The sequence below is a fragment of the Myotis brandtii genome, unplaced genomic scaffold, assembly GCF_000412655.1.
Source record: "Myotis brandtii unplaced genomic scaffold, ASM41265v1 scaffold363, whole genome shotgun sequence".
In the NCBI taxonomy this organism is placed as follows: domain Eukaryota; kingdom Metazoa; phylum Chordata; class Mammalia; order Chiroptera; family Vespertilionidae; genus Myotis; species Myotis brandtii.
Genome location: NW_005363938.1, coordinates 573,205 through 589,159, shown reverse-complemented (window position 1 = coordinate 589,159; position 15,955 = coordinate 573,205). Strand labels below are relative to the sequence as shown.

General features: G+C 42.0%; 1 protein-coding gene across 1 annotated transcript in view; it reads right to left on the bottom strand.

The window, feature by feature from the left end:
- The window catches only part of LOC102263328 (F-box only protein 31), a 188,811-nt gene that overhangs the window by 167,547 nt on the left and 5,309 nt on the right, over positions 1-15,955 (bottom strand). The window contains exon 2 of the mRNA XM_005872047.1: positions 1,935-2,074. Within this exon, the coding sequence (XP_005872109.1) occupies positions 1,935-2,074 (140 nt within the window). The remainder of the gene's footprint in view (positions 1-1,934; positions 2,075-15,955) is intronic.

Below are 15,955 nucleotides of genomic sequence, written 5' to 3'. Positions count from 1 at the left end.
AGTTGGGGGTTAATGGGGGGATGAGGACACATTTGTAATACCTTAATCAATAAAGAAATTAAAGATTAAAAAAAAAGAAAGAAAAAGAGGCATTATGGCTAGGCATTCTGGGAAACCCTTCCTCACACCAGGGACGCAGGATTTCTGGGGTGAAAGACTGTCATAAAATTAGAGCAAAGCGGGAACCAAGGCACCATTTCATTGTTTGGCTAAGATTCTGCTGAGAGATATTATTTTAAAATTTGCATATGTCACCTTATGTAAGAATCTGTTGGGACCTCTATTAATTTCTAAACCCCAAATCTCACTGTAGCAATCAGAGGAGGTAATGAGCATGCCCTAGGATGTGTCTGAGGATAAAAGGAGATAAGATGGTTTGGAGGAACTGAGACAGAAGGTGGAAGCCAGGCAAGTCAACAAGGGTGTGCACTAAGTAGCAGTGGTAATTTAGAGGCCGGAAGTCCAGGATCAAGGTGCCAGCAGAATTTGTGTCTGGTGAGAACCCACTCCCTTAGTCATAGAAAATGTTCTCGCCGTGACCTCACAAGGTGGAAAAGCTCTGGGATCTTCCTCTTCTTATAAGGCTGCAGATCCCAGCGTGGGGGCTCTACCCTCATGACCTTATCTAAACCTCATCACTTCCCAAAGGCCTCCCCTCCTGATACCATCGCAATGAGGATTAGGCTTCATCATATGAATTTTTTTGGGGTGGCGGGGGACACAGCATTTAGTCCATAGCAGATGGCTTCTTTGCCCTGTGTTTGTCGTCTCTTTCACTGAACCTTCGACTGGAACAAGTACAAATTCTGATCTTGTATGCAGTGAACACATTCGACATGTGTTTTTATGTCACCTTTAGACAGGAGCTTTCACATGGGATAGTTCTTAGTCAGTTGCAAGATGGAGAGATTAGGGTGCAGCCCAAGAGGCCAGGACAAGAGCAGAATCACCGTAGCTCTGGTGCAAGAAGTGCTTGGGAAAAGAGAAAAGCAGCATTGTTGTAACCTCAGGTGCTCCCAGTGATTATCTTTGCGAAGCACTTGCAAGATGTGTAATGAAATGAGTGCTGCAGATACTGTCAGATTCCCCAGGAGGAGGAGAGAGGACTATTCGAGCACAGAGATTTTCATTTATTTCCAGGGAAGGGGGAATGATATACGTTCACCTTGTGATTTTTCCCCCCTGACCTCATATAGGGCAGTGCTTGGAATACAAATCGGGAAATCTGAACGATTCCAATTCTTTATGTAATTCCATGGGGAAGATGTTATAGTGACCTTCCATAAATGCTCTGAAAATTGAATGATAAACGACAGAGATGTGGAACCATGGTCTTCCTTTGGGCATCCTGTGGGTTGTGAGAAGCTGAACTGTTGAAACTGGAATGATAAATCCATGAGATAGTTCTTTTTAGTTGTGTTCTTTGACTGTAATGCTTATAATACTAATTCACCCCAGGAATTAAGGTTATCTTTTATTTTTAGTGGTGATAAAGGTCATTGTTTCTTCTCTATAGGTTTTCCATCTATTTCTATGTAATAGAACTCCCTGTTGGCTCCTGTTGTAACCCAAGGGGTTTAGGATGGGGAAAAACAGTTTATTTCAAACATTTCTAACTTACTTGGGCTTTGGAGTCAGGCCAACTGGGTTCATATCTCAGCTTTATCACTTATTGGCCATGTATCTTTGTAAAATAAACTTATCCGAGCCCTAGTTTTCCTACCTATAAAGTGGGGATAATATCTATCTCCCAAAGACTATATAGGATAATGTAAATTGCTTAGTACAGTACTTGGCACATGGTGCATACTCAATAAATGGTAGCCATTATTAATTTGACTTTGACACCAGGCTATTTTAAAAGGAAAATAGACATATGTGTTGGATAGAAGGTGAAAGAAGACATAGGCAAAGAAGGATGCAGTGGCACCTACTTTCCATTTCCACCTCAACCCTCACCCATGGTCCCAGGTCAGGGTACTGCAACGGTCTGAGTATTCTTCCTTGAGATGGATGAGGACTACTTTGGATCATGGCTTTGACTTCTACCAGTTTCCCATCTTCAGGTGTCTTCCTAAAAAGGGAAAACCAAGGCCTCAAGAGCCATTTGGGATCTCAGTGGGTTATCTGAACAAATAAGAGCATCTAAGACTGTGGTTCCATCAAAGGCATCCCGCCCAGACTCTTCTCATCAGAATCTGTTTTTCACACATGCTCATGCCCCCCAAGGTCATTACAGAAGAGCTGGGGTTTATTTTGTAACAAGCCTCATCACTCTTAAGACCACTAATTGCAAGCTCAATGTCCAAATTTTCATTGACTCCGTTTTTTGTTTTTGTTTTTTTCTTGTTTAAGGATAAATTTTATTAGCATCTGGAGCTAAAGGCATCCTGACTGTGGCCAGTAGGACATTGTTACTTTTCCTTTTCTTTTATTGCCAGAGGGCTTGTAATTAATAAGACTTGACTTTTGCTCTTCTATCTCCATCTTCCATGGCAAAATAATTACCAACAGAACTTGTAGAAATTCCTTCTTTAGGAGATGTTCACACTTGACTTGTCCTTCTCTTAAAGACTCCTCCCATTTCCCTACAACTGTAATCCATAATGGCTGAATATTGGGGGGTTCAGGGGTGGGAGGTGGACTTTGAAAATGAATGAAAATACAACTGCATTTGTTATTTTAAAATTTGATTTTAAATATTCATTAAACTATCATGCCATACCTATTTAAACAGTATTTGCCATCATGAGAATTCAATCCAGCAAATGTGTACGGCCCAGTATATTTAAACAGTATTTGCCATCATGAGAATTCAATCCAACAAATATTTATTGAGAACTACTCTGTGTATGGCCCAGTGCTCCAGTGACTTTTACTCTTCTATCTCCATCTTCCATGGCAAAATAATTACCAACGGAACTTGTAGAAATTCCTTCTTTAGGAGATGTTCACACTTGACTTGTCCTTCTCTTAAATTCTCCTCCCATTTCCCTACAACTGTAATCTATAATGGCTGAACATTGGCGGGTTCAGGGGTGGGAGGTGGACTTTGAACATGAATGAAAATACAACTGCATTTGTTATTTTAAAATTTGATTTTAAATATTCATTAAACTATCATGCCATACCTATTTAAACAGTATTTGCCATCATGAGAATTCAATCCAGCAAATGTGTACGGCCCAGTAGAAGACACAACTGAGAACAGAAAGCGGAGAGAGGCAGAGTCCCTCACCTCAAGTGTATTAGGATGTACTGGGAGGAGAGGTATAATTAAGAAAGAGGCCCAAGACTAGGCTTTACAGAAATGAAATCCCAGGGACAGTTGGGCACCTGACTCTAGTAGGCAGTGGAATTCTAAGGAAGCTTGTCCACTTGCTTTGAGTTCTAATGGGAAGTATGTTTCTGTTTCATCTATAGGAACGATCTGACAGACGTTTTTTGTATGTAGCCACAGACTTTCCACCCAGTTCTTTGTTTTCCAAGATGTGCAGTATGGCAGTACTTGACATTTATTTTAAGAAACAACATTATAACATACTGAATTACACAGTGAAAATTTATTTCTATTCCAATTTTATTTATATTAAATGAAGAGTCTCAGTGTGATGTTAGTCTGATTTAATGCCACTCCAGCACTTGCTAAGCTTCCTTTTTAGTAAAGAGAGAACAGGACACAGGTTCTTAGTCTTTAGCAGTCAACAATATATAGAGAGAAGTCAAAGTTGTTTTGTCTTTGTTATTTTTAAATTTTCATTGTTAGTAGGATTGATGGCAAGTGATACTAGCAGTATTTATAGCAGAGATTTAATAATTTAAGAAATTATTTCAACTGAAAAGTTTAGTTGTCTGTAAGAAAACAATTTTATAGGAGGAACTCGGTTGTGGCAAAAATAATGAAGACACATTATTTATTTTTTTGTTGCTGTTGTTTTTATATGATGTAAGTTTAGAAAACTCCGCTTCACCCATAGGAAAGATCTGACCGATGTTTTAAGCCCTACTTTACAAATGATAGAACTAAGGCACTTGTAGAGTGTGAATTGAACACTTACATATTCATTTTTTTATTTTTCAATTACGGACATACAATATTATATTAGTTGCAGGTGTACAACATAGTGAATAGACATTTATATAACTTATGAAGTAATGCACTCCGCTTCACCCATAGGAAAGATCTGACCGATGTTTTAAGCCCTACTTTACAAATGATAGAACTAAGGCACTTGTAGAGTGTGAATTGAACACTTACATATTCATTTTTTTATTTTTCAATTACGGACATACAATATTATATTAGTTGCAGGTGTACAACATAGTGATTAGACATTTATATAACTTATGAAGTAATGTCCCTGATAAGTCTTGCACCCATCTGACACCATACATAGTTACTATAATATTATTAACTATATTCCCTGTGCTGTACATTACATCCCTATGTTTTGTAAATGGCAATTTGTGCTTCTTAACCTGTTCCTTTTTGCACCCATTCTCCCTTTTCCCTCCCATCTGGCAACCATTAATTTGTTTTCTGTATCTATGAGTTTTGAGCACTTACATATTAAGATCTGATACTGACATCTCTCTAAGTTAATGAAGCAAGTCATACACTTAATTCAGAGATAGGATCAGTACTAGATTTCAGCCTCCTGACTTGTATTCTTTTCAAGATGTAATCCTGAAGATGACTGGATATCCTTCTCTTCCCTAATCACACACCCAATCTATGTGAATTGGTGAAACACACACACACACACACACACACCACACACACACACACACACACACACACACACGCTGATAAAGAAAGAGAAAAGAATTCATCTCAAACCCACCACCAAGATTATGCTTGCTTGCATTTTGGCATGTTCATTCATCCATGTATCTGCACATCCATATATCCATTCATCCTTTCACTAATTTACTCCCTAAGAAATTATTCATTTCTTTAAAAAGTACTTATTAGCCATCTGATGTGTACCAGACACTGTTTTAGGTGCTGGGGACACAGGTGTGCAAAACAGAAAAACATCCTTACCCTTGACGTGCTTTCCATATTCTTCTTTTTCTAGGCATATATGTATGAAGTGACTTAAAAAATAATATTGCTACAACACAATATAATTGCATTACATACTTTTATAAGTAATATAAAGGTCTTTCTGGGTCAACATGCAGACTTACATCATTCATTTTAATATCCATAGACCATTTTACTGAAGTATAATTGCATAAAAGGAGGATTATTGACCAGTTTGCCATCTTTGGACTTTGGGTTATTTTTGTCTTTTCCAATGTGATGACCAATGCTGTGCCAGTGTAAAGCTTTCTGTCTCTCTGATGGCCCTGCGCCCAATTCCAGTTCCACCATCGACAGCGTGTGTGGCTCTGGTCAGGCTATTTTAACCACTTGGAGCCTTTGTGTCCTCATCTTTTAAATGGGGCCAATAAAATCATTTCTCTCATAGGGTTTCTGCAGGGAGTAAAGTTTGTTCTATCAAGAAGAGTATGTTAAACAGTTAGTTCTATTGACAAGAATAGGTATTATTTGGTGATATTAACTATGATGATGACGGCAGTAATTTTTTCTCCCTTGCATTTTTATTATTTATATCTTAATGGATAGACTTAATGGCTTCTGTTTGAGCTTTGTACTTACATCTATCACAGCTCCTATTGCATTGTGCATAGAAGTCAGCTAAACTAGTTGGTAAGCTTTTGAAGATGGCGACTGTGTCCCGCTGACCTCTAAATCTGGTGTACCCAGCACAATATAGGTGCTGATAAATACCAGTCACGGGATACCCTGTGGCTTTATTAATTTTCTTAGTAGAATGTAAGGTCTTTGAAGGCAGGACCATGTCTGCTTGTTCAGTGTTGAATCTCTAGTGGTTGGTAGGCTCTCAGTAGTTCAGGTTGAATGAGTGAATGAATAAATGGGTGAATGAATGAAGCAGTGAAACAGGGAGGAAGAGATGGTTTCACTATTCAGTGTTTGAGAACAGGCCATGAGCAAAGGAGGCATGATAAATACCAGTCACGGGATACCCTGTGGCTTTATTAATTTTCTTAGTAGAATGTAAGGTCTTTGAAGGCAGGACCATGTCTGCTTGTTCAGTGTTGAATCTCTAGTGGTTGGTAGGCTCTCAGTAGTTCAGGTTGAATGAGTGAATGAATGAATGAAACTGTGAAACAGGGAGGAAGAGATGGTTTCACTATTCAGTGTTAGAGAACAGGCCATGAGCAAAGGAGGCGCTAGTCACTGGCCAGATCTGTTAGCAGCTTGTCTGATCTGCTCTTTTTTGGCAAACACACTGCAACAGGTCCCACTTGAGTACTTCTGCCTTGATTGATCATCTTCTTTGTGATAAAAGGAAGGAAAATCATTATGGCACAAGTGTCTTGTCATTCCACATGCCTGTGCTCGTGATAAATGTTTCCCACTCATGAAGCCGTAGGAGGAAGTCTGGAGGAAATGATTGCTATCCTGGCTTAACCCGGAGCAAGTTCATCAATAGACAACTCCCACAATTTCTACCGCTCAGCATTAATCTTTTTCTTGCAGGCTGAGGAAGAAAGGGCTTTTGACTTCAAGACAAAGAAAGCTTCTACCAAATTTCCTTTTCTGTCATTTGTACATTGTTGTGAAGAGATGGACAGGAGGGAACTCCATCAATGGAAAGGCGCTTGGTACTATGGGAACTTTCAAGTGCTTTTTGGTGGGAGTATTTGGCATGCTGCAGCCAAGTTCATAACATACATTTCCAATAACCCAGCAATTAGATTCCTAAGTATTTACCTAGACAGGTGCATGCATTTGTGCACCAGGAAGGTTCAGGACAGCATTGTTTATAATAGGCCAAACTATGAGCAAGATTAAATATTCTTGCCCTGGCTGGTGTGGCTCAGTTGGGCACTGTACTGAAAGGTTGCCAATTCGATTCCCAGTCAAGGCACAGGCCCAGTTGCAAGTTTGATCCCCTGAAGGGGGCTTGCAGGAGGCAGCAGATCGATGCTATGCTCTTACATCGATGTTTTTCTCTCTCTTTTCCTCTCTAAAAATCAATAAACTATTCTTTAAAAAATAAATAAAAATAAAAAGATTAAATATCCATCAACATAATGACATGCTTTTGCAATGTGGTATATTTATATTTTAGAATATTGTACAGAAATGAAAATGATTGAATCACAGCATGAGTGATTCTTGCATAATGTTGAGTAAAGTAACAATACACAAGAGAGAGCACATAGAATGATGCCATTCATATAACATAAAAAAACAGGCAAAATTGAATGTATTGTTTAGGTATGCATACAAAGGAAGAAAGTTTACAAAGACAAGAAAATAAATGATCATTATGAAAGTTCAAATAGTGTCTGCTTCTGAGCAAAGGAAGAGATGCTGTGGTAGAAGAGGGACCAGAGGTGGCTTTGGGAATATTGTCCATATTCTACTTCTTCACCTGGGTGGTTATTACAAGGAAATTCACTTTATAAGTATTTGCTAAACTGTACCTTTGTGCCATTGTTTTTGTATGCATGTTATATTTTACAATAAAAAATATTTTAGCCCTGACCAATTTGGCTCAGTGGAGAGCACGTCGGCCTGCGGACTGAAGGGTCCCAGGTTCGATTCCGGTCAAGGGCATGTACCTTGGTTGCGGGCACATCCCCAGTAGGTGTGCAGGAGGCACCTGATTAATGTTTCTCTCTCATCGATGTTTCTAATTCTCTATCCCTCTCCCTTCCTCTCTGTAAAAAATCAATAAAATATATTTTTTAAAAAAGAACTAGTGCTTTAAAAAAAAAGAAAAAAAATTATATTTTAAAAATTCAGCTTCCTAAAGACCACCCATAGATTTTGAGCTATAATTTATCCTAGTGTTTAGGCCAGTGCTTCTCAAACTTGTGAAATCTTAAAAATAACCCAAGGCTTTTGTTACATATGCAGGTTCTTGATTCCCTGGTGATTCTGATATCGTAGGCGTGGAGCTGATGTGATTCTTTTGATAAAAAATATTTTTGAAAAATTGGTTAAGAGCAATTTGTGTGTGTGTGTGTGTGTGTGTGTGTGTGTGTGTCAGAATCTCCTGGGAAGCTTTAAAATGACTAATGTCTAGTTTCTACCCCAGAGCATCTATTTTAATGGGTCTGGGGTGTAGCCTGGGCATCCAGACATTTTAAAGCTTTCCTGGTAATTCAAATGTTAAGCCCAGTTGAGGTTAATGCTTCATAAACTGTGATGCATCCGGGTTCCCTGAGGATCCCATTAAAATGCAGATTCTGACCCAGTGGATGGGGTGGGCTGAGAGTCTGCATTTCTCATAGGTTCCCAGGTGATGCAGCTGCTGCTGGCACGTGGACCACACATGGAGGAGCAAAGGGTTATAGCCTTTGAAGTCAGATTAGACACGGCACTGACATTAAATTGCTGTGTATGTAGGGACAAGGACTGATCTGTGGTGAGCCTCAGTTTACTCGTCTATAAGATGGGGTGATAACAATCCCCACCTTCCGGGGTGGCCGTGAGGATCAAGGGGATTAAGCCAGGCAATGCTCCAGCAGAGTGTCAGGCAGAGGAAACCAGGAAAAGCCTCCTGCTGCAGGACAACACTTGGCATAGGCAGGGCATAGCAGGAAGTGGGGTGGCTGAGAGAGAGAAAGCAGTAGAGAGGGGAGCAGGAGATGAAGTCAGAGAGGTGCTGAGCAGCTGGCTTTCCTTCCAGTGAGATGGGGAGAGGTTGGAGGGTCTGAGCAGAAGTGTGGCGGGATCTGACTTACGTTTTTCAACAGAATCCATCTGTTATGTTGAGAAATGGCTATGGGGCGGGGCAGGGCAGAATCAGGGAGACCAGTTAGGAAGGTACAGCAACCACTGCCGCTGGGAAAGATGGTGGCTTGGCCCGGGATAGGAGCAGTGCGGTGACTCAGGGCCGCTGTGTACGGTTGAGTGAGTTGGGCTCTGCACATCTGGGGACCCTTGCCCATGGCTGTGACGGGAAAGGCACCCTCAGGGTTTTTAGTGCACAGCTGCAGGCAGTTGTCCTGTACGAAGACGGTGGGTGGCACGGAAGCAGAGATTTTACTTTGCTCCAGGTTCTATCCCTAGTGCTTAGGCCGTGTCTGGCACAGGGCAGCTACTCAATAAAAGTGTGTTGCATATGTTTGCTTCCATCTCTGGTATTCTTGGCCACACAGTGGCTGCAGGTGATTCAGTGCAAACTGAGTCACCTGCACTGTTTGGGCAAATCTTGTCATCTTGTTCTTTGATGACCACTTTGAGTGCCTTGGTATGAAAGCTCTTTTGCACTTCAAAACACTATTATTTTATGTCATTAGGGCACACCAGCTTTTAACAGCCTTGTGTGCAGAGAAGAAGGAAAAAAGAAACTTCATTATACTTTGTCATCCCCCCCTCCCGAAGCATCAGCCTGAGTCACCTCTCACTCGCTGATCTGTTCTGGCTGCAATTAAAGTTAAATGGCCGCTGGGACCAGAACAGTCTCATCTTTATTTACAGCACCTGCAAATCAAGCAGCGCCTCCTAATTTTAACTGTTCCTTCAGTGGCAAAAATCCCTTTCCCAAAGGAGCAAGTGGAGAAGTGGTGAAGAATGGTTACAGAACATTTTCCTCCCGGGAGAGGAGGGAGGCTGGGCCAGGAGAGGGGAGTCCGTTTGTGCTGTGGCCACAGATGCAGTTTGGGTTCAAGTGCGGCTGCTGCCTTTTTTCAGCTGAATGATCTTAAACAAGTCATAGTAGCTTGCTGAAGATGCAGTTTGGGTTCAAGTGCGGCTGCTGCCTTTTTTTCAGCTGAATGACTTTAAACAAGTCATAGTAGCTTGCTGAATCTCAGTCACCTTCTCAACAAGGTGATGGGGGAGAACTGTGCTTGGTCATCCATTCCAATGGATGTAGGAACGTAAAGAGATCACATGTGAGAAAATTCATCTATGTTTAGTAGCAATGAGAGGGAGCGAAGCCTCTGAAATCTATAATAAATCTATTATTTTAATGAAAACGTCACATGTTCTGTTTGGAACCCTTCTCATTATATATTATATCTATGTGCTAAAATGCCTTTACTTCCACACCTGTCTCCCTATGCCTTTTTCTCTTCCCCCATTTCCATCAAATTCATCCAGCAGGTATTTATTAAATACCTGCCATGTGCTAGGCACTGAGTCTCCAGCAGGAAACAAGACAGAGGTGGTTTCTACGTGTAAGTGACTTACCAGTTAATGGGAAAGATGCCTGGGGGGAAATGCATGGCTACATAATGTCCTCTGAGCGACAGTCTAGGAAGGGAAAGTGCTGAGAGTTGTGAGAACATATAATAGGGGGAAGTGGTATTTATTCAGACAAGAAGAATGGCTGGGAGTTAGCCAGATGGGAGGAGGGAACAGTGTTCTAGGTGGGTGGAACAGTATGTGCAAAGATCTAGAGATGGGATGAAACAGAAGGCTAGTGTGGCTGGACTAAAGCAAGTGACAGGAGAGGTAAGTCATGAGCGTGGCAAAGTAGGCAAGGAAAAGATCCAGTGGGCAAATTCACATGTTAGATCAGTGGTGCATTAACTTAGCATTAATAAAACATAACATAACATAACATAACATAACACAACATACCAGCATAGCATAACATAGCACTAATATACAAAGGGAGGCTGTTGTAGTGTCCTTAATTACACAGAATCAAGCCAAATCAACAGAAAACAAGCAAGCAAACAAAAGAATAATAAACAACCCTGCTTCTGCTTCACCTCTATCATTTGCAACATTTTCTCTAAAAGGTGTAGGCTGATGTGTTTCTTAAATCATGAACTTAGAACTTAATGTACATCCAAGTAGTTCCTTCTTCAAGGTTAGAGAATGAAGCCTTTCCTTGCCATTCTGACTCCAGAAGGAAGGTTGGGGAAATGAAGGCAAAGACAATTTCCAATTCAGTGCTGTGTTAAGCTCTTCTTGGAGGGGGGGGAGGGGTGTAAATAGAACTCACAGACACAGAACACTGGTGCGATACTTCACCCTTTTAATAATAGGCTTTGGATGACAGTCCTCTTTGGAAGTTCCTATCAATCACTCCGTGACATGGTGACATTATGGTCTCCAGCAGACAGACAGCTTTGCCCCCAGTAGGCTGGTGGCCTCCCCATGTGACCATGAAAAGGTCATGATCAAGCCCAGGCAATCACATTTACATTGCTAATTGAAGAAGAAAGCCGCAGTAAGCACTACAGTGAGAATTATTGGGCAATATTAAGGACAAACTTCCTGAGCTCCCCTGGGGGTGTCAGTGTGAGCAACCACCACAGGCCACTGTGTCTGATGCTAATAAAAGAGAAGCTTAAAATGGGACTGAGGAAAGTCAGCAGACTCCAGAGCTTCTCAGTGGTTGCCTCTGATGTGGAATTTTGAGATATTTCAATGCAAGGAGACTTAATTGATGTGAAGCAGGGTGGCAAACAGGACTGGTTTCTTGTGTGGGTTCTCCTAGGACCAACAGGCTTATGTAACCTGAACTGCTCTATTGTTATTCAAATGAATGTCTTGGCTCAGAAAAATACCCCTGTTTCCCAGTAGTAGCTCCTACACCTTCACCTTGGCCATTACTTGACCTGTGACCATACCATAAGGTCAAATTGTTGTTTTACTTCATCACGAAGGATAACAGAGCAGAGGAACAATAGGTCCTCCCCTCCTCCATGAAAGGCACAAAAAGAGGAAAACCATCCCCAGCTCCCAAAACACTGTGACAACGACCTCTAACTCCTATGTTGGAAGTAGGAAATGTACATGTTTTTAAATTATTTTGTATTGCTTTATTTTTTATTACAGTTTTCATTCAATACTATTTTGTATTAGTTTCAGATGGGATGTATGTGTTTTGACAAATGCTCCTTGTACTCAAGGAAGGACCTGTTGCAAAGTCTCTATGTGGGTGTTTGAAAATATTGGTTGATGGTCAACAAGGAAATTTGGTCAAACAAAACCAGTCTTGCTGTCAGAATCAGGCTCTCATGTTTTGAGCATGATAGGTTTTGATGACCTTTTCCTTGACTATTTAAATCAGGGGTCTTCAAACTTTTTGTATTAGTTTCAGATGGGATGTATGTGTTTTGACAAATGCTCCTTGTACTCAAGGAAGGACCTGTTGCAAAGTCTCTATGTGGGTGTTTGAAAATATTGGTGGATGGTCGACAAGGAAATTTGGTCAAACAAAACCAGTCTTTCTGTCAGAATCAGGCTCTAGGTTTTGATGACCTTTTCCTTGACTATTTAAATGAAGGTGTACCACAGAGGGCTAGAGGCCAGTTGGAGTTAGCTCAGATGGGACTACTGGAGAGAGGGGAACACGTGAGTACCCCTATGCCTCTCAGCCCCATTTTAATTCAAAGAATTCCCAGTCTCTATGTGGGTGTTTGAAAATATTGGTGGATGGTCGACAAGGAAATTTGGTCAAACAAAACCAGTCTTTCTGTCAGAATCAGGCTCTAGGTTTTGATGACCTTTTCCTTGACTATTTAAATGAAGGTGTACCACAGAGGGCTAGAGGCCAGTTGGAGTTAGCTCAGATGGGACTACTAGAGAGAGGGGAACACGTGAGTACCCCTGTGCCTCTCAGCCCCATTTTAATTCAAGGAATTCCTTCTCATTCTTTTAAGAAAATGTTTTTAATTATGGAAAATGTTAAACACAAACAAAAAAATTTCAAGAACGTGTAATGAAAGAAAGTATAATCTGCAAGATGGTGGAATCAGAGTTTTCTACCATCATTCCCATCACAGGATATGGATTTTGACAATAACCTACTGATAAGAATACCTTTGTGGGAATTTGGGAGTCTATGAAGAAGTTCCAGCGCATCACTGGAAAAAAAACACCACACAAACAAATCCAAGAATAGACACATTGAAGAGGATAAGCAGTTTTACTTCCTCCATGTCACCCTTGTTTCGTGGCCACACACCTCAGTGCCAACAGAGATCCTTCAGTCCATGATTTCTCCAGTGGGGCAAAGTGAGAGCTATGAGCGAGGGCCTGGCTTCCCCAGACATGTGGGGTGGTACCCAGAGGCCCACTTCTATCTCTGTCTTCCATCTTCCATCCAGATGCTGAGGGGAGCTGCATAACTGATTGATGGGCAAAGAATGGCAGGGAGAGCAGCAACCAGGGCTCAAACCCATCAAAAGGAGGCAGAGCCTACTAACTTCTTCTTTGGTGCCATGAGGACACCAGCATGAATTGCTGGGGATGCCTCTGCTGTGAACTCCCAACTGGCCCACAGACACCTGCAATGTTCCCCATGCCCCCTCTCCCTCCTACCTTGTGGCCAGTCCCTGCACGTGCTGCCAGGGGTGGAGGTGCGAGCCTTGGCAGACAGCTAGGGAACACATGCAGAGAGCCTGCCCAACTGTGGGGTTGGGAAAAAGCACACAAACTTGACCGTTTTGGGGCACGACCCTGGGAAACAGAAAAGAGACACTGGATCTTAAGAATTCTCTCCGAGATTTCCAGAATGCTTTCTGACTCCCATGGCTACTTTCTCCCCTCTGGCTCTTCTGATTAGAAATCCAGTCCAGAGCTTTCTTTGTCCCCTCCTCTATGTACTTCCCATGACTGTGTCTGACTGGAGGGCCAGGAGGTAGGAGAGCCCTAGTAAAAACAAAAACACAAAACAATGGAGGTGCTCTTTCCCTCTCTTGCCCAGTTGCTCTTGCCATCATCATTGCTACTGCTGTGGTGGGATTGCTTGTGGGCTGAGGCACGGAGGGTGGAAAAAGCATAAGTATGGGAAATTACCGCCCTCCCCGGACCCTTAGGGGCACCCTTTTTCATGAGATTAGAATGAAGGTTCCTTTGGAGCTTGTACTGTCTGCACTCAGTGGTTAAGTCTGGGTTTTGACATGCTGGGGAACTGGTGGAAAAACAAAATCCCAGAAATTCACTGCTGGATTGGTCTCACTTTGAGTTCTGGTTTTTCTTTATTTTCCAATCTGCCTGCTGCAGTTTATTTTTCAGGATTTTTCTATGCTTCCCATGCATTCTTTGAAGGGTTTTCAGTTGTGTTCCGTGGGAGCAATAAGATGAGCTATGCTTCTTCCATCTTACCCAGAATTGGGACCCAAATGATTCAGTTTTTAAAAATCTATTTTATTTATTGGGCTTAAGTTCTGTGATTTAAAAAGTCAGTTTTACATACCGTCAATGACACACATTTTCAGTATACTAGTCCATTCAGTGGATTTCGACAAATCCATATACCTATATAAACATCACCCCAATGAAGATATAGAGCATTCTCATCACCGTATAAAATTCCCTCATATCCCTGATGTGTTAAAAAAAAGTTTGGAAACTTCTGGAAATATAGAGCATTCTCATCACCGTATAAAATTCCCTCATCCCTGATGTGTAAAAAAAAGTTTGGAAACTTCTGGAGTTGAAGATAGCAGTTGTTCTTGATTATTGAAGGACAGTAAAATCTCTTCCCATTTCCTAATTCCTCAACCCCACACAAGGGGCAAAGGGCCCAGTGGACTCCCACAGGAGGCAGTCGCAAGGATGATTCTGGATGTGGGCAGAGAAGATGAGAGGCTGAGAGAGTGGCCCATTGTAGGAGGAAATGCATTTCTCTTGGCTTGGGCAGGCAGGCCTCCCCGCAGGACCCTGCTGGCCAGTCATCCAGTCTGTAGCTCCCCAGCAGCCTTGGCATCCTGTGAGCCTGCCGACAACACCAGCGCCGTCAGAGACAGCAAGCATATTTCTTAAAAGTCAACTTGATCTACCACCTGGAGGGGAGTCTGCATGTCTGCGTGCCAGGCACATTAGAGGAGTCAATTTCCTGCCAGCAGCCAGTGGAGAATGAGACTCACGTGGACATCCTACCCGCCAAAGTGACAAGGGAAAGGCACGCTGCCCTGTCTAAATGCACAGAGCGTGAATCTTCCTTGAAAACAACCCCTCTCTCACGTGCCCGGGATAATTGTGACTTTAGAAGAACATGCTGTTGGCTTAATTCATTTTTATACTTGTGGAACTTCGCCAGGTGTGATCAGGTTGGGAACACCTGTGTGTGGGCTGGTGGAGCTTTGAGATGCAAAGCTGGTCTCTTGGCCAGTTTAGAAGCAAATGGTTGCCCCTGGAAACAGCTATCAGATTGAAAATAGTAAATTATGAATATCCTCAATCCTCCATCATGTTTGAGTTCATGGCAATGGCTACTTGCTTTTAATAATGGCAGATAATTCATTAGCTAGTCCTATTGGGTGTTAATAAAACCCTATAACTACACCCTTAAGAGTGGAAGGGAGTGATGGTACAGTTCATTATTAGACAATCTGAGTATTTACCAGTTACACATATATAAGCCAGAAGAATGTAAAACAACAACAACAACAAACCCATACCTTTTCAAGGTCAAGTCCTATTTCAAACCATACAGAGGCCACTGACAACTGGTGTGGGTGGGAGGTGGCTCCTTCTTTCTACTCAGTTTGTCCTCAGCATTTCAATAGGGACAAGTCCTCTAATATAGTCCAGGTGCTCTCTGCTTTCTCTTCACGGTGATTGTAGAACTTAACTCGTCACTTTAAACTTTTCTTCCTCAGAATCTAAACACCCCTCCCTCCGCTCCCCTCATCATCCTGCCTCTTCCATGTAGTATTTAAAAATAGGATGGGTCACTCAGCCACATCTGGTTCCACTGAGGACAAGTGCAGGGATGGAAGTCCAGCCTGAAGGCAGATGGTAGCTTTGAACCTGGTGGAACAGTGCTGTGTTGGGGTCCAACCCCAGCAGGTCCAGGGGTCCCCAAAGGTGTGGACGGAGTCGGCGAAGAATGAATGACATGGAGGCTGCATTCAGTTGATCAGCATGGTTGGGTTCTCTTGCCTGGTTCTATCCAGGATCTCCAGCCAGGTTCTGTCTAGGTTCTCTAGCTAA